Source organism: Sabethes cyaneus, chromosome 1 (genome assembly GCF_943734655.1).
Source record: "Sabethes cyaneus chromosome 1, idSabCyanKW18_F2, whole genome shotgun sequence".
NCBI classification, from domain to species: Eukaryota; Metazoa; Arthropoda; class Insecta; order Diptera; family Culicidae; genus Sabethes; species Sabethes cyaneus.
Window position 1 is genome coordinate 90,717,360 of NC_071353.1, and position 23,076 is coordinate 90,740,435.

At 36.6% G+C, this 23,076-nt stretch overlaps 1 protein-coding gene across 1 annotated transcript in view; it reads left to right on the forward strand.

Moving 5' to 3' along the window:
• LOC128745929 (UNC93-like protein MFSD11) overlaps positions 1-6,480 on the forward strand; it is a 601,073-nt gene extending 594,593 nt beyond the window's left edge. The window contains exon 7 of the mRNA XM_053842991.1: positions 6,340-6,480. Coding sequence (XP_053698966.1) covers positions 6,340-6,480 — 141 coding nt within the window. The remainder of the gene's footprint in view (positions 1-6,339) is intronic.
• The last annotated feature ends 16,596 nt before the right edge of the window (positions 6,481-23,076 follow it).

The following is a 23,076-nucleotide window of genomic DNA, read 5'->3' on the forward strand; positions in this document are numbered from 1 at the left end:
TCCATGTATTTTCAAAGTCACCATTGCATTCAATGAAGAATTGAATCTGAATATTTCGCTCTTCTATAAATGTTTAAAATTCACTTAAACAATGGCACTCACAGATTCTTATAAACATACATATGCCAGAAATGCAGTTTCCATTAGTCTTTGACCTTATGATTCATATAGTCCTACGTCACCCTTTCGTACAACCCTTAGGGCTGTATACCTTTTAGTTTTTTTATTTATTTACTTATATCTCTACACCTTCTTTACCGACAGACTTCACAGCCGGATATTAGAGTACAGGACAGTTACGGAGCTAGTGCAACAATCCTACTGTCTCTATCTACCAGCACCACCTAGCCGAGATTCGAACATACGAAGACTGGCTCGTTAGACCAGCATCGTACCTCGAAACCAACTAAGCGGTTTTCGCCATAGAGCAGTGCGAGTATTGGTGTGTGCGGGATAAATAGCTTAATGTTCAATTATGAATTTGCGTAGACCCCGTAAGATTGCTGCAAAGTACAATATGAAAGCTAATTTCATTTTCCTCGATTTTTGTTAAAATTGTGAAAAAATCTGAATATTTGCTTTAAGCACTACGTACGTAGTATTTACTGTCAGTTTCAGCCATTCATTATTCAGTTTTTTTATTCATGCTTATATATGCGCATATATGCGTTGCACAGTTTTCAGCCTTTCGTGTTTCGGTCTAATGATATTCAGCCTTTCGTTGCTAACCCGTTTACTCGTACACATTCTGGACAACTGTCGACCAACATTTGAAAGGGGCGGATAAGCCAACTGTCAAACAGAACGAGTGAGAGTTATTTTTTGCTGGAGCAGCATAAGAAAATGAACTCTCACTCGTTCTGTTTGACAGTTGGCTTATACGCCCCTTTCAAATGTTAGTCGACAACTAACAAACCTCATAAGTACTAGACAAGTAATAGCGCTGGCATCACTGGATTTTTACTGGTTATGTGTAGAGAGCCTTAGAGAGTCGCCATCTTAAACCGAAAATTCCAATTGATCAGAATCAGTTGTCAAAAGTAAGTCCAATTGAACGGGAGACTTGTCAAAACACTGGTTAGAGAGTTGTTTATGAATTATTCGAAATAAAAGCTTCAAAGAAAGATTCCTTGAGTATGTTATTATTATATGTAGCATCGTGAAACTCAATATCTTTAATTTAAATAACTGATTCTCAAAAGAATTAGCAATAACAGACAACAGCAGCATAACTATTTACGGTACGACCATTAACTGTAGTAAAATTATCATGAAAAGGAATCACATATCTAGATGTTATAAAAGTTATTTATTACAAATGTCTGTTGATCACAGAATAATCTGCGCGTGCGGCAACACTGACATACGCAACTACATTGTTGCTACTGTGTTACCTGACTCACTGCGAATATGCGTTGTATTCGAGGGATCGTGTTGGTTCGAAAGATTTCGAGAAATATCGCCCTTGTATCGAAAATATCGTTAATTTTGATCACTAAAAATAACGTACTTAAACGTTATGTGCCAGTAATACGCAATAATTGTATTGTGAAACTGAATTGTTATTTATGCAACTTATCATAAATTAAATGCAATAACAAAAGTGCAACTTATAAAAAATCGTTTGCTATCGATATTAATTGCATATGCGTTATAAACGAATAAAACGTATGGTTACGTTTAATTTCAATAATACGCATATTCGCAGTGAGTCAGGCTTTTTTTCAGATGGCGACTCTCTAAGGCTCTCTAGTTATATTTATTTTTTGGACAAAATTTGTCCAAAAGTCAGATTTAATCTGGCTTTAGTTTTCAAAAGGTCGCATAATCAACCCTTTTGCATGCATTATGCGATCTTCTGAAAACTAAAGCCAGAAATCACGTCGAACTTGTTTTGGTTAAGCGACCAGCAGCTGTTTCGACAAAAGCTAAATATAACAGCACTACCTAGATGATGATCAATATGGTAGCTACATTGAAAATTGAGTAGAATTCTCGACAATTCGCATCTAATTGCGCAGTATCTTTTGTGCAAGATTATTTACCTTGAATACAATGGGCAAACCAGCGCCACTAGTTGTTTAGGGACCATGAGGTCTGTTGAACACCTATACATTAAAATCAAATGGAAGTGTCCAAATTATGTAAAATAAGTTGTTAACAGAGAACAGATTAACAGGCTCGGAGTATACACTCAACCCCCGCTAATATGAAAAATACCTAGTTCAGATCAGGCGAATTCATTTTCATTCTAAACATTTGGTAATCCCACAGACTAACAGACGTAACACTTCGAACAAATTTTCTAACAAAACATCGTTTCAATGACACCCCTAAAACTTGGAAAAAACACTAGCATCACCTGGTGCAGTCTTCGCGCTACGCAAAGCAGCTTACTATAAATTTAGCAATGCTATAAATTTACTTGTATTATCTGACAACAGCGCCAGCGCAAGCGAGCGGCGTTCTCGCGCAACGACTGTTGTTTGAGTTTTGGCTTAAGTGAACATTTGAAATGATCGTTTTTATTGGCGATGGAATGAGGCATCAGTGTTACGTCTGTTAGTCTGTGGTAATTCTATTCATTTTCATTCATCCCAAGTAACAATTTCGGGATGATCAAACGCTTTTATAGCTGATTTTACTCAACCTGTGGCTGATCTATGGTTTAGGTTTAGAAATGGAAACCTTTTTTCAGCTCTTAAACATCTAAATCTGGTGATTTTATCAAGCTTCAGGCTAATTAATAGCTGCTTTCGAAGCTGCAATGAAGCTTAATAGAAACTATTTTGCACTTTTAAATAGCCAATTTGCGCAATGCTGTCAATTCTATTTTTAGAACGAGAAATAGTTTTGCAATCTACTTTTCCAGTCGCTTAATCAACGCTTCATCAACCTTTATGCAGCCAAAAAAAATCTATTTTTAAATTTAAAAAAATGGAACGCGTCATTTTTATTTCGCCGTCAACGCGATATTTTTAGTTTCGAATACCTTTAATTCGAACAAGTAAGCTAGGCTAATTAAAAATGCATGTCTTTTTTCCGGGAATTGAACCCGCCATCTTTTGATCCATAAGCACTCACCGTATGACCCGCCCCATTTGCATCTGCAGAACAGACAGTGAGAATATCTTTACACCTGAAGCCTAGCCCGTCTAGCGTGAAGCAGTCGATAATGTCGATAACTGACAAACTTTTGCTGTCAGCCGAATTGCGAAATTCTATGATCTGACAGTATGTGTGCTGTGAGCCGAATGAAAACTTGGTAGAAGTTTGTAAAGCCACTTTAACATCCTTAAGCAGACTTAAAGTAGTTTGAAAGCTGTGAGCCTAATGAAAGCTTCCACTCTACATTTTAACACCTTTAAGCAGCCGTAAAACGCTTTGATGTTTATGGCTGTTTAGAAGCAGATTGTTTAGCAAAAAAAATCTGCTATTAAGCTTTTTTATCAGCTTTTGGGAGAGAACTGGTTTGAAAAACTTAAAGCAGCTTACACATCGCTTATTTAAACACCATTTGAGCGCTTACTTTATGTAGCGTTGATCGCCTTAAACCAACCCGTAAACAGCCATTGCTCTTGCAATTCAGCTACCGTTGTTACTTGGGATTCCATTCCACCCCATCGACATCTCTATACCGAGCTGCAGTGAACGTCAGCGACAGCATGTTCTTATTCGCCCTTGTCAAATGTTGGTCGACATATTAAGACATTTGTCGACCAACATTTGAAAGGGGCGGATAAGCCAACTGTCAAACGGAACGAGTGATAGTTATTTTTTGCTGGAGCAGCATAGGAAAATGAACTCTCACTCGTTCTGTTGGACAGTTAGCTTATCCGCCCCTTTCAAATGTTAGTCGACATTTTTTCTTGATTCGTGAAGACTTTTCAAAAATTCACCGTTACCCTGTTCAATCGAACAGGACACTTGTCAAAACACCGATTAAAGAGCCTCCAAAAGTGTAATGACAAGAGAGTCTGTTATAGATAGAGAGACGTAATCTCAAACAATTTTGGAGCATATTTTTCTAAATTTTTAGCAACTTTTTATGAATTATTCGAGATAAAAACTTCAGAAAAAGGTTCCTTCAGTATGTAATTATTATATGTAGCATCGTGGAACTCAAAATCTTTAATTTAAATCGCTGCTCCTCAAAAGAATTAGCAATAACAGACAACAGTAGCATAACTATTTACGGTACGACCATTAATTGTAGTCAAATTATCATGAAACGGAATTACAAATCTACATTAAATATTAAAGTTATTTATTCCAAATGTCTGTTGATCACAGAATAATCTGTGCGTGCGACAACACTGACATACGCAGCTGCATTGTGGCTAGATTATATGTTTCAAATGGCGACACTCTAATACAGATCATTTACTGGGCACATTTCAAAAATCTATATGTGGGACACATAGAAACTATACCGAAAGTTTTTTCAGTGTATGAACTTGTTGTTTTGATTTGACGAAAACAAACGTTTTGAAAACATCAGCACCAACTTTTCAAAAGGGCCAATCTGCAAAATGTAAACAAACCGAGTGAGGGTTGTTTTTTGCTGGACTTGCATAGGGAAAGAAACCCTCACTCGGTTTGTTTGCATTTTGCAGATTGGCCCTTTTGAAAAGTTGGTGCCGACATGTCGCATATGCGCGAATTCTGAACATCCATCCAGATTGTAAAAGAGGTACTCGGTTCGATAGTTTCAGCACAGACTATTGTGCGCGCATTCCCTTACTGGACACGACGGTTGAAACAGTCGTGTTTCTGAACGGTCGTAAAAAGGGTCGTTTTTAGCTTTTGACAGATAAAATGTAAAATTGTGTCATCATCGCTGTTTCATTATTGGAACCAATCAAGCAAAGTAAATAAACCTAGGAACTACCGTTCTATCAGAAGAAACGGAATGAAATTCAGCATGAAATGAATTTGTATTTTCAACGCCGGTTTGCCGAAATTTCATAGTGAATAAAGCGTAGTTTATCCTTCATTATCCAAACAAGCAATAACAAAGCAATAACGTTCGTATTCGAAAACAATTTGTTTAATGCTTTTGTATGACTAACACGAAGTCACGATTAAGGTTGCGACAGAAGCGCAATGAGCCTGTGTTGCCAGTTATGGCGATAAAACATTACGAACTGTGTTGCCAATTTAGTCATTTTTTTACCTTTGGAACGTTTGAAACAGTATCGTAAAAGTGGTTCAAATGTCATTCTCAATATGACATCATTTGCTAATGCTGACAATGCACATAAACACGATTTGTTTGTACAGATCTAGCGTGTTTAATCTGTTTCAAATTGCGTTTTCCCGCGTTTTTCCAACGGTTGTGGTAGAAATCCGATCGGAAAATGAAATATTCGCTGCTTGCAACTGCCAGCTGAATCAAACCACCAAAACAATAACAAAGAGCAGGGCAGCCAGTTCACACAAACTTCAGCATATTTAGGGTTACTAGTTCAAATTAAAAACTAACCCCGTTAGTTTGCATGAGGAATCGTTCAAACGAACGGGGGTCCACTGTACCTGAACTCCCCTCGAAATCCATCGATCAAGTAAATGCACAATAACAGACGTAACACTGAAGCCTCATTCCATCGCCAATAAAAGTGATCATCTCAAATTTTCACTTAAGCCAAGACTCAAACAACAGTCGTTGCGCGAGAACGCCGCTCGTCTGCGCTGGCGCTGTTGTCATATAATATATAAGTAAATTTATAGCATTGCTAAAATTATAGCAACATACTCTGCGTAGCGCGAAGACTGCACCAGGTGATGCTACTGTGTTACCTGACTCACTGCGAATATGCGTTGTGCTCGCGGGATCGTGTTGGTTCGAAAGGATTCGAAAATATCGTTAATATTGATCACTAAAAATAACGTATTTAAACGTTATATTTCAAGTCCCAGTAGTACGCAATAATTGTATTGTGAAACTGAATTGTTCTTTAAGCATCTTTTTACAAGTTAAATGCAATAACAGAAGCACAACTTATAAAAATCGTTTGTTATTGATATTAGCTGCATATGCGTTATAAACGAATAAAACGTATGGTTACGTTTAATTTCAACAACACGTATATTCGCAAATAGTCAGGTAAAGCAGTAGTCGCACTTTTAGACTGCGATGTCAAGTAAGGTGCAAAATGCGGGTTATTAGGGATGACAGCGACATCATGTTTTTTTTTTGCTATTTAATGTTCGAGGGGTACTCCAACTCGTTATACCCACAAAAATCTTTTTACAAACTTATCGTTTATTGGATGTTAGTCTGTTCTCTGTGGATACGATAACTTTCTTGTATTGACATTCAACTATTATTTCTTTCAGTCAGTTGCTGCAGCAATTAGCTTTGTATATTCTTCATATTTTCTGCTTGGGACTCAGCTTGCTATTCTTCTAGTATCTTCTGTAACAGGAACAGTATGCTTTTGTATTGTAGAGAGGTCTACCAAGCAATCCTGCACTTAAGTCCGAAACAGCAAAGAAAGTGTTAGTTAAACTATAAATAGTAAATTTTCCGAGTAGAATGACAAAAAATTGAACTCAATCCCTTAGGTAACCAATACGCATTAACATAAGCAGTATTCTTACTGAGGTTGTTTCTATTCTTGTTCTAAAATCTAGCCAGTATTCAAATATAAATTGTCAGCACTATAAGATTTTTTGCGCTGAAGTAGTCGTATATTGCCAAAATAGTTTTTCAGTATTGCAAATTGCATCAAAAACGCGAAATGCAAGAAACTTGCAGACAGCATGGGATTGACACTCGCAATAAGTTGACATAAATATTTGACAGCTCGCTACTGGGATTTTACTTACAAACTGTAAACAAGATTTTTGCATTTCGTGTTTTTAATGGCAATTTGCAATAGTACTTAGGCTGTGTACCATTTTGCGAGTTTTGTTTATTTATAGTTAAAATCTGACATTCTTTTCCTTCAAATTCGCTGTGACAGCGTTGCTGATATTGTGCAGGGTTTTGCGTGAGATTTTTAATTTTAACTAAATTTTAACAAAAAAGTTAAAAATTTCGCGAAATGGTTCACAGCCTTAAAAGCAAGGTAAAGTATATTTCTTCTGTCAAACACAAACTCACTAACACAACCTTAGTTAGTTATGAAAATTTGCCGGATTCGAATGAGTTTTCACAATCGGATCGAATTTTGAACCGTTTTACGTAGTTAAAAATAGCGAAACTGTGATTAACGTGCGGCAAAACTACTTGTGCTTTTAATAGCGGAGGTCTTGTTCGCCATATTGTAAGTATATTCAAACTCCGTGCTGGTGACTGAATGGCTGGAGGGGTGAAAACATGCCAGTCGCGAACGGAGTGCTTTGGGCATCTTTCCCCTACTGTGCCATGCGGGGCTCTGGTACGGTCGATCTTTGTTGTCCCTTGCGTTTCGTGGGAACAGCATAGTAGTCCTGCCCAATTTCCCTTATGGGTTTTACGCCAAGTGCGTTCTGGCCAACATAATTGGCTTCGCTTACAATTTGCTGTCTGATCTGTGTTGGAGATTGTTTGTGCATATACTCCGCTAGTCAAATAGTTAGAGTCGCACAAATAAATCTTCAACACAAACGGGCAGCAAATTTGTATTTATGCGAAAAACTTTTTAATGGCTCTGTCACCATCGCATTGGTTCAGGAGCCATATTTTCGCAAGGGGTACTTTCATTCGACGGATATTGGAAACCTTATTACTGTTTTCAGCAAAACTGGTATGACAAATCCTCGTTTGATGCCCAGGGCATGCTTATTGTTGCAAAGGTCAATAAGTGCATGCCTTATCTCTAAGTTGATTACTCGATATATTTGTGCAGTCACAGTAGAACTCGTCGTGGATGATGTCCATAGACGCTATGTCTACTGTTCTGCATACTTACCATACGATGAACCGTCTCCCAGCGACGATTTCAGAAATGTGGTGAGATACTGCCAATGTAATGGGCTTCCGCTCATTGTAGGCAGTGATGCCAATGCCCATCACATCATTTGGGGCAGCTCGGATATCAATCTGAGAGGCTCTGATTTGATGGAATATTTGAGTAGTACCAACCTTGGAATACTCAACATTGGCAATTGTCCAACTTTCATACGAGCTGGTAGAGAGGAAGTGTTAGATATAACACTCTGCTCTAACAGGATCAGTCATGAGTTGGCACAATGGCATGTTTCAAATGAGACACCAATATCTGATCATTGCTTTATATATGTTGATCATTTGGGTGTCTCCTTGAACGCTACAACCTTTCGCAATCCGAGATTTTCTGACTGGGAACTCTTTGAGGAGGAACTAGCAACGAAATTTCAAGGATTCGAACCGAGTCATCGATCGACTTGGATGTGGCTGTAGATGTCACAACATCTTTTATTGCGGAAGCTTGCCCGCTAAAAACTTAAAACGACTAGAGGAACACCATGGTGGAACTCTCATCTCGCGGAACTAAAGAAACGATGCAGGAGAGCCTGGAATAGACGTCGGAGGGATGGCGTGGAGCCTTTCAAGCAGGCCCGGAAAGCCTATGCAAAGGCTCTACGATCTTCAGCACGCACGAGCTGGCACAGGTTCTGTAGCAACGTTTCCAGTTTCGGCGAGGCAAGTCGGCTTAATAAAATACTGTCAAAATCAGGTTATCAGGTTAATAATATTCGAAGTTCGAACGGTGAATACTGTTCGAATGACAATGAAATCCTGGAATGTCTCTTTTATAGTCACTTTCCGGGCTGTATGGAACCTGAAGTTCGAAACGATTCAGAAATCGTTTTAGGTGGCTTAGACTCATGGGCTTTTGCTCGGAGACTTGTCACAACTGAAGCGATTGAGTGGGTCGTGAACAGCTTCTCTCCATGCAAATCTCCTGGAACAGATGGAATATACTCTATTCTACTGCAAAAACGATTCAAGTACTTCAAACACATTCTGAGAAGGATGTTTGTGTGTAGTATTGCTATTGGGTACATCCCAACTCAATGGCGTGAAATAACCATTAAGTTTACTCCTAAAGGTGGACGCGCGACATACGAGCAAGCAAAATGTTTTAGACCAATCAGTCTAACGTCTTTCTTGCTTAAATCACTTGAGCGGATTGTTGATCACCACATCCGCGAAACAAGCTTAGTAGAAGTTCCTCTTCATTCAGCACAACATGCTTATCAAAGTGGCAAGTCTACAACCACTTTATTACATGATGTGGTGGATAAAATTGAGGTTGCTTTTTTACAAAAGGAATTTTGCTTAGGAACTTTTTTGGATATTGAAGGCACGTTTGATAACATATCTTTCGCTTCCATTTTGGAGGCTGCTCGTTATCATAATGTGCCTTCAATAATCATAAAGTGGATAGAACAAATGCTTAGTAACCGAATGCTTTTTTTCGTCCTTACGGCAAGCAAGCATTTGGAAGCAAAGTGTTTGTGAATGTCCACAAGGCGGCGTTCTCTCGCCTCTTTTATGGAACCTTGCGGCGGGTGACCTACTGAGGAAACTCAATGGTCTAGGCTATCCGACATATGGTTTTGCGGATGACTATCTCATCGTAGTAGTTGGAAAGTGCATAAGCACATTATTTGACTTAATGCAGCAGGCACTACGTGTCGTGGAAACGTGGTGCCGAGAAACTGCACTTTCGGTAAATCCGAGCAAAACATCTATCGTCTTATTTTCAAGACGTAGAAATACCAATGGAGCACGCGCTCTGCGCTTTTACGATTCGGATGTTGATGTTGTGAACGAAGTGAAGTACGTGGGGTTGATTCTAAACTCCAAGCTTGACTGGTCCAAAAATATTGATTTCCGAATTAAAAAAGCGTGCATGGCCGTTGGGCAATATAGACGAGCAATTGGCAACTCTTGGGGGCTTAAACCCAAATACATACACTGGTTATACACGGTCGTTGTCAGACCAATACTGGCGTATGGTTGTCTTGTATGGTGACAGAGAGGGGAAGTTGTGATTGTCCAGACAAAGCTAAACCATCTTCAAAGGATGTGTTTAATGGCAATGTCTGGTGCATTTACTACAACTCCTACTGCCGCCCTAGAAGCTATTTTCAATATTAAACCTCTACACTTCCACCTGAAGCAAGAGGCACTAATATGTGCTTATCGACTACACGCGATTGGCCTTTAGCAATCTGTGGACGGTTCCACTGGTCATACTCGATTGTGATCGCAAATTGTTGCTGAGGACAAGTTCGCCCTTGCTCCTAGCGATGTAACGCTCATACGTAGGACTTTCTCAAGTGACTTTCCTCCTAGAGAGGATTGGATGTCAGGCTACATGGAAAGGAAAATTTCCGACTATGTGGTCTGTTATACCGATGGTTCCTTGTACGAAGGTCGCGCGGGTGCTGGTGTTTACTGCCGTGAGCTGGAATTGGAGGAATCCTATTCGTTGGGTAGTTACTGTACCGTTTTTCAAGCTGGAATCTTTGCAATTATGTGCGGAGCTCAGTTTGCACTTCAGAAAGAACTGATAGGCAAGATTATCTACTTCTGTTCTGACAGTTAAGCCGCTATAAAAGCCCTTTGTGCGGCTAATTCTAAATCTAAAACAGTCATCGCCTGCCACACCCAATTAGAAGAACTATGCATTCCAAATGCCGTTCATCTGGTTTGGGTTCCTTGCCATTCTGGTATAACCGGAAATGAATGGGCTGATGAACTAGCAAGATCTGGAGCAGAAAAGTCGGTTTTCGGACCGGAACCTGCTTTACCAATTGCGGCATGTTGGATAAAACAAAAGATTCGATCTTGGTTTTCATCTGAACATGTACGTTATTGGGAAAATCTTGAAACTTGTCGTCAAACGAAAAGTTTCATTGTTAAGCCTTGTGAGAAGGTTGCTAAATTTCTTTTGCAACACTCAAAGGCAAATTGCAGTATTCTTGGCAGATCACTGACTGGTCACTGCAGACTAAATTATCATATGGCTACGATTCAGCGAGCTGAATCGTTTCATTGTAATTTATGTGAATCCAACTACGGTACACCATATCACGTAATTTGCAACTGTCCTGCAGTAGCACAATTGCGTCATAGGATCTTTGGATCCTACGTCTTAAATGAATCGGATTTTAGGAAACTAAAATTACGAGACATTTTGATGTTTCTTACCGAAAGCGGTATTGAGCTATAAGCTCTTATTTATCATGAGTATACCACCCAGGGGATGTACTTTTGGTAAGTTAACTACCAAGGATCAAGGACCCCCCTCGGGGGTACAAAAATCTATCGGTATATATATGTTTGTGTTTGTCCAAATTCCTCATCCACCCCTTCCTATTCCTCCTGTTTTCCTTCCTGTTCTCATCAGGTAAATGATGACACGGGCAAGATGGGCAAGGCACAAATCTTCCACATGATTGTGAGGAACGTGCTGCTCGAGCCAAAGATGCTGATACCTGATACCTGAACTAAATTTTAACTAAAAAGTTAAAAATTTCGCGAAATGGTTCACAGCCTTAAAAGCAAGGTAAAGTATATTTCTTCTGTCAAACACAAACTCACTAACTCAATCTTAGTTAGTTATGAAAATTTGCCGGATTCGTATGAGTTTTCACAATCAGATCGAATTTTGAACCGTCTTACGTACCCAGCAAACCACAAATCGTATAACAATGTGTGAAAATCATCTTAAATATCGCTAAACAAACTCGAAATCGTACGTAAAGCTTAATAAAGCGCACCCTAGTTTACATTTATTCGTACAAAATGATAGTAACTGATTCACACACGATTTTCGTCACAGAATTGTATAGCATTATGGAACTAATCAAGCTGAGTCGAATTTCATCGTATACAAATACTTATGAATGTGAATTGTTTTCATATAATTTGCAGTACGTATATCGTCTCCAAAACAGTACGCATATGCTAGTTTCGTGCATCGAATGCGATTTTTCTAGATATATATCGGTACGTATATCATATTTTTTACTTTGATATACGTACGAAAATGTTTGCTGGGTAGTTAAAAATAGCGAAACTGTGATTAACGTGTGGCAAAATTACTTGTACTTTCAATAGCGGAGGTCCTGTTCGCCATATTGTAAGTATATTCATTGTATTTTTTTGCTGAATATTTACCTCTCGTTGTTTACTTTTAGCAACATGTCGAGGTGCCATGTTGCCGTAGCAACATAATCCCAAAGAATAAACGATCTGCAGAGGATTTCTTTTCATCGGTTCCCGACCAAAAAAGAATTGAAGATCAACTGGTTGAAGTTTTTGAGAAAAAATGTTACTACGCACACGCATAATTTTTTTATTTGTTCACGGCACTTTTCACCGGATTGCTTTGTAGTTGCCGATCAGGGATCACATCGGCGTCTTCGAGCTGGAGGCATGAAAAATTATATACATATTTTAAAATACCTTAACAAACACATCAATATTTTAGGCTATACCGAGCATTCGATATCCGGAACGTGTGAAGAGAAGGAGAGATTTGGTGACCGGCGATAATGAAAGTTCGTACCAGATTTTTCTTCAGGGAACGAAGCCTGGAAGTAGCTCTGAATCCACTCGGTGTGACCGTCGAGTTTCTGATGAAAGCGAGATCTTTGATTATGACATCGTTGCATCGTTGATTGAGCCATGTGATGAAGCAGAAACGTTCGATACACTTAGTTCGTTATGGCACATCAAAGTTCGAGAGATGCAGTTTGAAGTGGATCAATATAAGGAGGAATCGGAAGAATCGATGAACAAAGAGGCACATTGCCAAAATCAAACGTAGACATCCTGATATCCCCGAAGATCTAATTAAATATTTCGTCAAATTGCGCACGTTCACAGTTCGTCGAGCTCTACCGATTGGTATATGTAATTCGGCCTTCGTGTTTTTCGATCAATTTCTAAACCTTTGTTATATAGTACACTGAAGTTGCTTATTACGCGACTATTTTTACGCGAATTTCGGAATTTACGCGGTTTTTTCACGCGAATTTCGGAATTAACGCGGTTTTTTTACGCGAATTTCGGAATTTACGCAGTTTTTTACGCGATTTTCGGAATTTACGCGGATGTGCTCGAAACGTCTATTTTTTCGTGTAGTGTTGAAAACCACAGTTTTTTTACGCGAAATTTTGATTTTTTTACGCGAATTTTGGGATTTACGCGGTTTTGATTTACGCGGAACGTATCCTTCGCATAAAAAACGACTTGAGTGTATAACACAGGTAATATATAGTATAACAAAGGTAAAACGTTTAAAATTGCTTGGTGGCCCTGAAAAGAACCATGTTTGAGCTGTTAGCACCTATTAAAAATCAATACTATTATTACTGTTGACCAAACTCGTGACTTTAGTCATGACCTTGAAATGCGGTCAGGCATATATTAATATTTATTTTGAAACGATGATTCTACAATTGATGAAGGGACGGTAAGGGAAAGTAATGCGCCTCTGTGGTTCAAAGGTACACGGGTACCAGTGAGCGACACGCCCTGGCAGGTGTTGTGGGTTCAAATCCGGTTATAATCTCTGATTACAGCTTGGTTCGACCCATGCACCTTCCAGCATTGGACAAAAGATAGGAGTCACAACGACAACTTGTTAACCATAGCTACCTATTACCCCCCCCCCCTTCCTTTCCACCCTTCCCCTTCATTCCCGAAAAAATCCTTCTTTATTACTTTCCCTTACCGTCCCTTCATCAATTGTAGAATCATCGTTTCAAAATAAATATTATTACTGTTGCCAATATATAGATGGATGTCGCTATTCGATCCTTTAGACACTAGGATGGTGGTTGTCTGCTAATACAGAAGTAATAGGAAATACCAAATCACTGTAAAGTAGAAATGAATTAGTTTTATCAAAAAATATAAGAAATAAGAAATATAAAAATACAATATTTATGTATTGCTTAAATTTAGGCCATTGCAAAGTTTTTGTCACCCTTCTCCCCCCCCCCCCCCCCTTTGAAATTCGCTTGAAAAATCGAGGGGCAAAAAAATAATTTGTGAGATATAAATTAAATTTTTCTAATAAAATCAATTTTCTGTGGGCTTTACAGCCTAAAGAACTCGAACAATGAGTATACGAGCAAAGTTAATGCTTCTAGCACGGTACAAAAATGGAAATTAAAACAGTGGAATTTCCCAAAATCGGGGAATCGGGAAAATGTTTTCATTTTTAACGTTCTTTTTGTAGGTTTTTGCATGGAAAACAATAAACGCGAATATAAAAAGCAAGAATAGATTTGGTTTTTACATTTCAACTTTAAATAAACATGCTTAAAACGCATAGGGTACCATAACAAGATTATATCTGTTTTATAACACATTTTGATATTTTTAACATATTGTGTTACAAATCTAAAAAAACTAGTTATGATGCAATTTCAAGTTTGTAACAGTTTCAGATACAAGTAGCACATTGAGTTATGGATGAGCTATTCAGATTCCACCACCAAGAATGACACCCCGATCAGGAGGACCTAACAAAATTATAACACATCTTGTTATTTTGTCATCAAATGTTCTAACAACAGTTATTAATTAGATATATTACAATATATTATAACAACCGTTGTTATAAATTAGCCTCCGTAAGTGGTTAAAATATCAAAAATTATAACTAAGCTGCCTCTAATCAATACCTGATTCATAACAAACTCTGTAATGATTTTATCTTAATTGTAACACATTGTGTTAAAGGTTAATTATCAACATTTCAAGATATTCCAAAAACACAGCAAATAAAGATATATTAGCAAGTATTAGTAACTGTGAAGTGGCGTATTTAATATACTTTTGAAATGATGATGGTAATTAAAATAATTTTTGCAAGTAACATGTTTTATTATAAAAGCAATTCGCAAGTAACATAATTTGTTATTAAAGCGAAATGTGTCATTTTTAGTAGTGGACTCTGAATAGCTCATCCATAACTCAATGTGCTACTTGTATCTGAATCAGCTACAAACTTGAAATTGCATCCTAATTAGTTTTTTTCGATTTGTAACACAATATGTTAAAAATATCATAATGTGTTATAAAACAGATATAATCTTGTTATGCCCTCCTGATCGGGTCTCCTGCCGGATTCTACCAAGCCTGCACCGAATGGTTGGAAGGAAGGAATTTAACCCATTTCCTCCCAGCGTTGCGAAAACGCAACGCACTTTCATTCGATTCTAGAGAAGGCCCGGTTTAAGATATCAACGTGGACCCTAAGAAACAAAGAAAGATTGGAAAAAAATCTAATCGACCTGTTTTTGCTCAAAGGTCATATGTTACATGTAACATAATTACAGCTATGACAAAACAACAGGTTTTCCTATTTTTCAGACAGTTAAGGAAAAATGCTCATAAAATTCGATTTTACCTCTATTAACGCCTGACCTATCAATCAGTGTTAGTAAAAATCGGTTGCTTGCCAAAAAAAATTTGGTTCACAATTTTGATTATTTTTGTAATTTTAAAATAGGTTTGAAGCTTTGCGTTGCGTTGCGTTGCGGGAACGTTTGTTTTCGTTCGTTCGCTGCGGTGTTTCATTTGAAGTTGTTGCTTTTTAGTAAACAAATGAATGTAAATCTTATCTTTCGCTTATTTAAAATATCCCGGAAACATTATAAAAGTTTACATAACATAGAATTCGCAGCTTCAAACACTGATGGCAGATGGAGAAGCCGTTGTGATAAGAGCGTAATAAAATTGTTAAAGTACCTTTGTCTCCGGAATATCTGGAGGAATTGAGTGATGACAACGATAGTTTCATGAACCCAAATTTAATGTTACAACCTTTCCGGAACGTGTTGGTAGGCAATCATCTGCGATAACATAGATTTAGCATTCAAACTGCATACTATTCATCTAGCGCAAAGATGGTCTCCAACCCAAATGTTTCGATATCTATAATAAAACATAACATTTAATACTCTAAGTCGTTCATTTAATCTTTATTAATACTCAAAATCACAAAAAAATCTCAAATTTGATATAACGGTAAAAAAGTAAGAAGCATTTATATGCATAATAATGAAGGTATGCAAAAACGGTATACCCTTAACGCCTAGCGTTGCGTTTTCGCAACGTGGCGTTGCGGGACTCAAGGTCAAAATTAAAAATACATGTCAGCGGTTTTTTCTTAGTTGACCTAAAAGAGAATTTTCCTGAAAGTTTCAACTCTCTGTCCCTGCTGGGAAAAGTGTGGGGCTTAATGGGTTAAATTTAAGTTAGAATTAAATCAAAATTATGTTGAGTTACAAAATTAAAATTAAAATTAAAATCAAAATCAAATTGAAATATTTAATCTGAAATAGTTGTAAGGTTATTTTATAATTGTTTTTTTTTCTCACCAAAAATGTGGTTGTTCGTCCAATTGTAGAAAGTAATAAGAATTAATTCTTATTCTACAAGTATTAGTCCATTCGAGTAGCAACCGTTGACAAGACAACACCTATTGTGCGACCGCTCTTAAACGTATTAAAGTATTTTTTTTTTTGCTCGCGTTCAAGATTGTTAAATTGTTGCTTTGTGCATAGTGCCGTTCGTTTCGACACGACACACAGTGCGTTGAACGTATGGAACTGCGGGACAAAAATCAAAACTGCTAGTTTTAGACATTTTATCAAGCTAGTGTAATGAAAAAAAGTAGTTTGTGATAATCGAAGCTTGTATTTGCTTAAAGGTTTCAAAATATTTGCATAATGGCAAAAATGTCCCAAACGCCAAATTTTTTCGCAAGCATTGCAAAAGTTTTTCATCATTATATGGGTTGCCGTCAGCTATATAACTACCAAAGTTGTTTGTGAAAGCGGCATTTGTACTAGAAATACTTTGGTAAATTCAGCAATGCCATCTAGTGTTAGATTAAGCAGCACTCGAAGATCAACCTTGGCTGCAATGTCGGTAATTGAAAAGTTTATCTTTAGTGCATGAAAGCTTGGAAAGCTTTGTTTATAAAAGATGTTTAGCATTCCTAAGCAAAATATACTTTCGCACTAACAAATCTATATCTGTGAACAGAGCTAGTGTTTAAGTACCTAATACTTAAGCCTTTTTACCTTTGTTATACTATATAACAAAGGTTTAGAAATTGGTCGAAAAACACGAAATTGATCCGAGGCCCGTAGGGCCGAATCACATATACCAATCGATAGAGCTCGACGAACTGAGCAATGTCTGTGTGTGTATGTGTGTATGTGTGTGTGCAGCTCATTTTCTATCGCCTGTTTCTCGAAGATGGCTGAACCAATTTGATCGTTTTTACTTTTGTTTGAAAGGTATTATTGTCTAGTATATCACTATTGAATTGCTTTGCGATCCGACGCACAGAGGAGTAACTAGGACAAAAAGCTGGCCAAAATAAGAAAAAAAAATTTTTCGGTCTTCTAATATAATATATATTTTTTTGTATGGTTAAATAGATGCTGCACAAAGTACTCTTAGTCAAAACACGTAGAAACATACCTGTAAGTTTTAGCAGGTGTATAAACATTGACAACATTTGAAACTTTGTTTTTCAAAATCATCAAGCATCAGGAAACGGATTCCATCAGCAGTAAATCAAAGGATTAACAAAGGATGTTTATCAAAACATAGGTTCATCATAAGTAATTCTAACTGGTTTGCAGGCACAAAATTTAAAATTTTGAAAATATGACTTGTTTTAAATAGTTTTGTCAAACAACTATTTTTTTTACAATTTTGTGCTTTTTCAATGGTAAAATAGTTATCAAATCTTGCAGAATCTGGTCATATATTCTGTGGAGGAATGAATCTTTGTGGTATTCTGAACAAATCGGTACGTAAAGCTCATCCGGAAACGTCCGGACTGGCATTTGCGACCCTTTTGAAAATGATATGTTTTACATTGTTTTCAAGGAAATATCGACAATTCGCATCTAGTTGGGTACTATCTTTTGTGCAAGATAATTCACCTTGAATACAATGGGTACGCTAGCTATACTACATGTCTAGGGATTATGAGGTCTGTTCTCTAGATGTGTCACTATTTGAATCAACATTCCCATTCAACAAAATTCGCTGACAAAAATAGAAGGAAAAATGTTAGCTGGATGACGGTAAAGTATGTTATAGTATGTGCGGCGTGATTGTTATTTGATAAATTCCATAACAGAGGCTATATATCACAGAGAAGACATCTCCATTGTTTTAGTGTCGAAGAATCAGTCTACTCCACTATCAACAATTTAATATTAACCAATATCATTTTTTATATGAATCAGAGACAAACAAGATACTCATTGATTTGCTCATACATTTGTAGGTTTTGGAAAAGGCTGCAAAATAGTGACTAGAAGAAAAGCATAATCTGTACTGATAAGTGAATTGAAATGACTAGTAATGGCACAAGTTTGTTACAAAATTAACTATTTTTACGTTTCATTTCATATTTGAGCGAAATATTATTTAATCCATAAGAAAATAATTTTGGCCAACTTTTTGCCCTAGTTACTCCTCTGTGCGACGTTTCGTTTAAAAGTTATAAGCAAAAATGTGAAAACTACGTGACACGCGTTTCTCCTGAACTACGCAACCAATTTTGACGATCTTAGTACCAAACGAAAGCTCTTGCTGTTACTAAACTTTTTACCAAGTTTTATTGAAAATGGACAAGCAGTTTAAAAGTTAGCCTTAAAAACCATTTTTGATAAGGTTCAATTGATCGCCTGTTTCTCAGAGATGGCCAAGCCGATTTATGCGCTATTAGTTTTATTTGGCAGGTAATATAGCCGGATAGATCACTATTGAATGGTTTTTGGATTGGACGTTTAATTTGAAAGTTATGAGCAATCGTATACACCACACCAAAATTAACAATAATTTACAATGATTTTAACCAAGATAATTTACCTAATTTCAATTATTTTAATATCAAACGAGAGGTTTTGACACTACGAATATATATGCAAAATTTCAGAAGAATTGGTTTTACCGGTCAAAAGATATCAATCCTCGAACGCTCGCGCCAACTTTTGCAACACAGTTACTCGCGCGCACAATAACCCAAAACCAAAGAAAACGTGCGCACTAGAGTTTTGACTAGGAAAACTTGTTTTTAAGTCTATCGAACCTTTGGAAGAGTTTCTTGAAATTGAATGCTCTATCATCTGGTGCAATTTAAATTTGGATTAATCCCCCTAAAAGTGAAAAAATTTTTTTTTTCAGTTTCAATATAACACATTGATATGTTCTGCAAAGTTTTAGAGCCTATTATTACAAGAAATTTTGCTGAAGACTATAACCTGAGATAGAAGCGAAGACAGAGAAATCTTATTTATTGTTTCTGTATTTGTAAAATCAGTTTTTCTATTTTAGCTCTTTTTGTAATTGTTGTATGACTTTTTCATGTGTTACAAAGTTATACAAATAGTAAAAATACACAACTTTGCTGAAAATAGTATACCTCTATGTTTGCTTGTTTAGAAGCAGTAGAACTTTGATTATAAAAATACCCTGATTTTAACCCCGAATTACTCGACTACTAACTGACGGATACATTTTAAACATTTTACATTTGCTGATAGTTTTGCTACATACAGACATCATTTTTCCATATGAAGTAACGTGAAAAAATTCCAGTTTGGGGCCAATAGCGGTACACCCACGGTTGCCAGTGCCAGATAAATCTGGATTTTGCCAGATTTTTGATTGCGTGCCAGACCAACAGACAAAGCTTAAAACCTTCCAGATATTTGGCACTGTGCCAGATTTTCGATTATCCGTCTTGCAAAAAGGTCATCACTTCTAATTTTGGACAAAATTTTGCATCTACGGTGAGCAAAACGAGCAAGATTTTTTCAGGAAAACGCGTCCCCATCGGACTAATTTACCACCAGATTTTTGCCAGACACTTTTATTCGTGTTCGCCAGATTTTCGGGAAAACCTGGTGGCAACCTTCGTACACCTCACATGCTGCTTGCTTCGTTTCTGTGCTCTCGGTTTATGCTGATCTATTTTCCTAACAATTTAAAGTATTATTGCATTGAATAATTCAGACATTTTGCTGAACATTTTTTTGAAGAATATACCGTCAAACGGGGTAACTTGCAACAGCGGGGTAACATGCAACAACACTATATCGATCCAATTTACTGTACTTCTGATCTGTTACTTCAATTTTTAATCTATATCAATCACTAAATCTTGTTGTTAACAGTTCAAAGAAGCCATAGATACTGTTATGTTGATTTTCTGCTGTTTTGGTGATTTTTAAAAAATTCCACAAGATGGTGTCAAATTCATTGTCAATTTTTCGTCAGTAAAACGTTTGTGTCGCCCACAGGCACTTCAAATAAAAGAAGCCTAACATACATTTTTTATAGAAAAATGAACAATAAGGAAACAAAATAATCGATTGATGATGACTAGTTTTGTTTATCTTACTTGTTACCACATTATTCGTAAAACAAGTACATAAACGGGGTAACTTGCAACCACTAGAAGATATAAAAAGCTGTGTTCCGTTAGCTTCAAGAGGCAAGTTATCATTTAATTTTGTGTCAAGCAATACTAAAGCACACCTGTAGAGTGTAAGATACTTTCGGTAAGTCAGAAATGTGCCAGTTTTTCTCTGGCTATACTGAAAACGGCCATAGAAGAGGCCGAAAAGAAAATAACCTCACTAAGAGAATCGACCAGCAATATGACTGTGTCTAATTACGATCACTCGTAACGTAATAAACATTCATATATTACATAACCAAGATATCGATGATTTTTAACACTCCCGCTCCACTTCATGACGCGATTTTGCATAGTGGATATACGACGTGTAATGCGTTATTGCACAACTCCCGCTTCTCTAAGTGCGTTACGTAATATTTGAATGAACCGTAAAGAAGGCAGCTCTAAAGGATCCAGACAAGGAATATCAACTGCATGAATAATATAAAAAGTTATTTCTGTAATTTTCGTTACGGGGCTCATAAATTTTTTTCACCAACGTGACATAGGACATTTATACGTATATTCATAGCAAAAGCATTAAAAATCGCAAGTCGGATTATCATTTGCATATTCAAGTCAAAAGAAACTCATACAAATCTTTAAATTCGTTCAGTTTCCAAAAAAAATATTGCTTGTTGCAAGTTACCCCGTTTAAGGGGTTACCAGTAACAAATTAGTTAAAAAATTCTACAACAGCCAATATTGATCGCATATTTTTTCTCAATATGTGAAATTGTTCTATGCTAGACCTAATAACTTTGTATTAATTAAATGTCCTCAAATGTACTACAGATAAGTTTTCACTTGCACTCATAGTTGAGAACTGTTGCAAGTTACCCCGTTTGACGGTACGTTAGTTAAACACCGATTGATAAATATCGCATTCAAAAACCTACACATGCTATTTAGTATACAACAGCGTGAGTAACCGAAGGTTAATAAAAATTGATGAAATTTTTTCAAGAAAACCTTATTGATGCACAGTTATGCATAGTTCAAAAACCTATAAACTAGACCTTTACTACGCAATGTATATGTTAAAGAATAATATATCTTCTTACAACTTACTTTTACTTGCACTTACCCACATTAGTAACAACTTACTCAGCAATTTCATGAGAAAAAGAACTATAAAAAATTTGTAAGTGCTACTATTTTGTTCAAATTTTGTAAGCTTATTCAATTTCCAAAATTTTTATGTAAACCAACGCACAATGCAACGTTTACTAATAGATGAATTATGTTCCGAAGACGTGTCGATTTCTATCTCAAATAGCAAGTAAGACCGTATAACAAAGGTTCCTTTCATCAATAGGTGGATTAAATCAGGTTTTTACCATTCTAAGCCGTAACGGAAAAGTAAATAATAATTTTCCGTGGCATAATTTGAGACAAAAGCTGCAGCTCGACGTTCTGTTTTTGTTGGGCAATTTTTAAAACCTTTTAATTAGATCCATGAAACGAGTTTCCAGCAGGAAAACCGTTATCATTGATTGTTCGTCATTATTATCAACCCGAGAAGTGGGAAAAAACGGCAACCGGTATTAAGTTTATTATTTTTTTAAAGAAATATTTACTCGCTATATGAAATAAAATCGCTTTGAGTTTAATTTTGAACAGTAATAGCACTAAGCTTCATAAACAGTGGTTTCTTTTAACAGGGATAACATAATATAGCAATATATAGCACAATGCAACGTTAACTAATAGATGAATTATGTTCCGAAGACGTGTCGATTTCTATCTCAAATAGCAAGTAAGACCGTATAACAAAGGTTCCTTTCACCAATAGGTGGATTAAATCAGGTTTTTACCATTCTAAGCCGTAACGGAAAAGTAAATAATAATTTTCCGTAGCATAATTTGAGACAAAAGCTGCAGCTCGACGTTCTGTTTTTGTTGGGCAATTTTTAAAACCTTTCAATTAGATCCATGAAACGAGTTTCCAGCAGGAAAACCGTTATCATTGATTGTTCGACATTATTATCAACCCGAGAAGTGGGAAAAAACGGCAACCGGTATTAAGTTTATTAATTTTTTAAAGAAATATTTACTCGCTATATGAAATAAAATCGCTTTGAGTTTAATTTTGAACAGTAATAGCACTAAGCTTCATAAACAGTGGTTTCTTTTAACAGGGATAACATAATATAGCAATATATAGCACAATGCAACGTTAACTAATAGATGAATTATGTTCCGAAGACGTGTCGATTTCTATCTCAAATAGCAAGTAAGACCGTATAACAAAGGTTCCTTTCACCAATAGGTGGATTAAATCAGGTTTTTACCATTCTAAGCCGTAACGGAAAAGTAAATAATAATTTTCCGTAGCATAATTTGAGACAAAAGCTGCAGCTCGACGTTCTGTTTTTGTTGGGCAATTTTTAAAACCTTTCAATTAGATCCATGAAACGAGTTTCCAGCAGGAAAACCGTTATCATTGATTGTTCGACATTATTATCAACCCGAGAAGTGGGAAAAAACGGCAACCGGTATTAAGTTTATTATTTTTTTAAAGAAATATTTACTCGCTATATGAAATAAAATCGCTTTGAGTTTAATTTTGAACAGTAATAGCACTAAGCTTCATAAACAGTGGTTTCTTTTAACAGGGATAACATAATATAGTAGA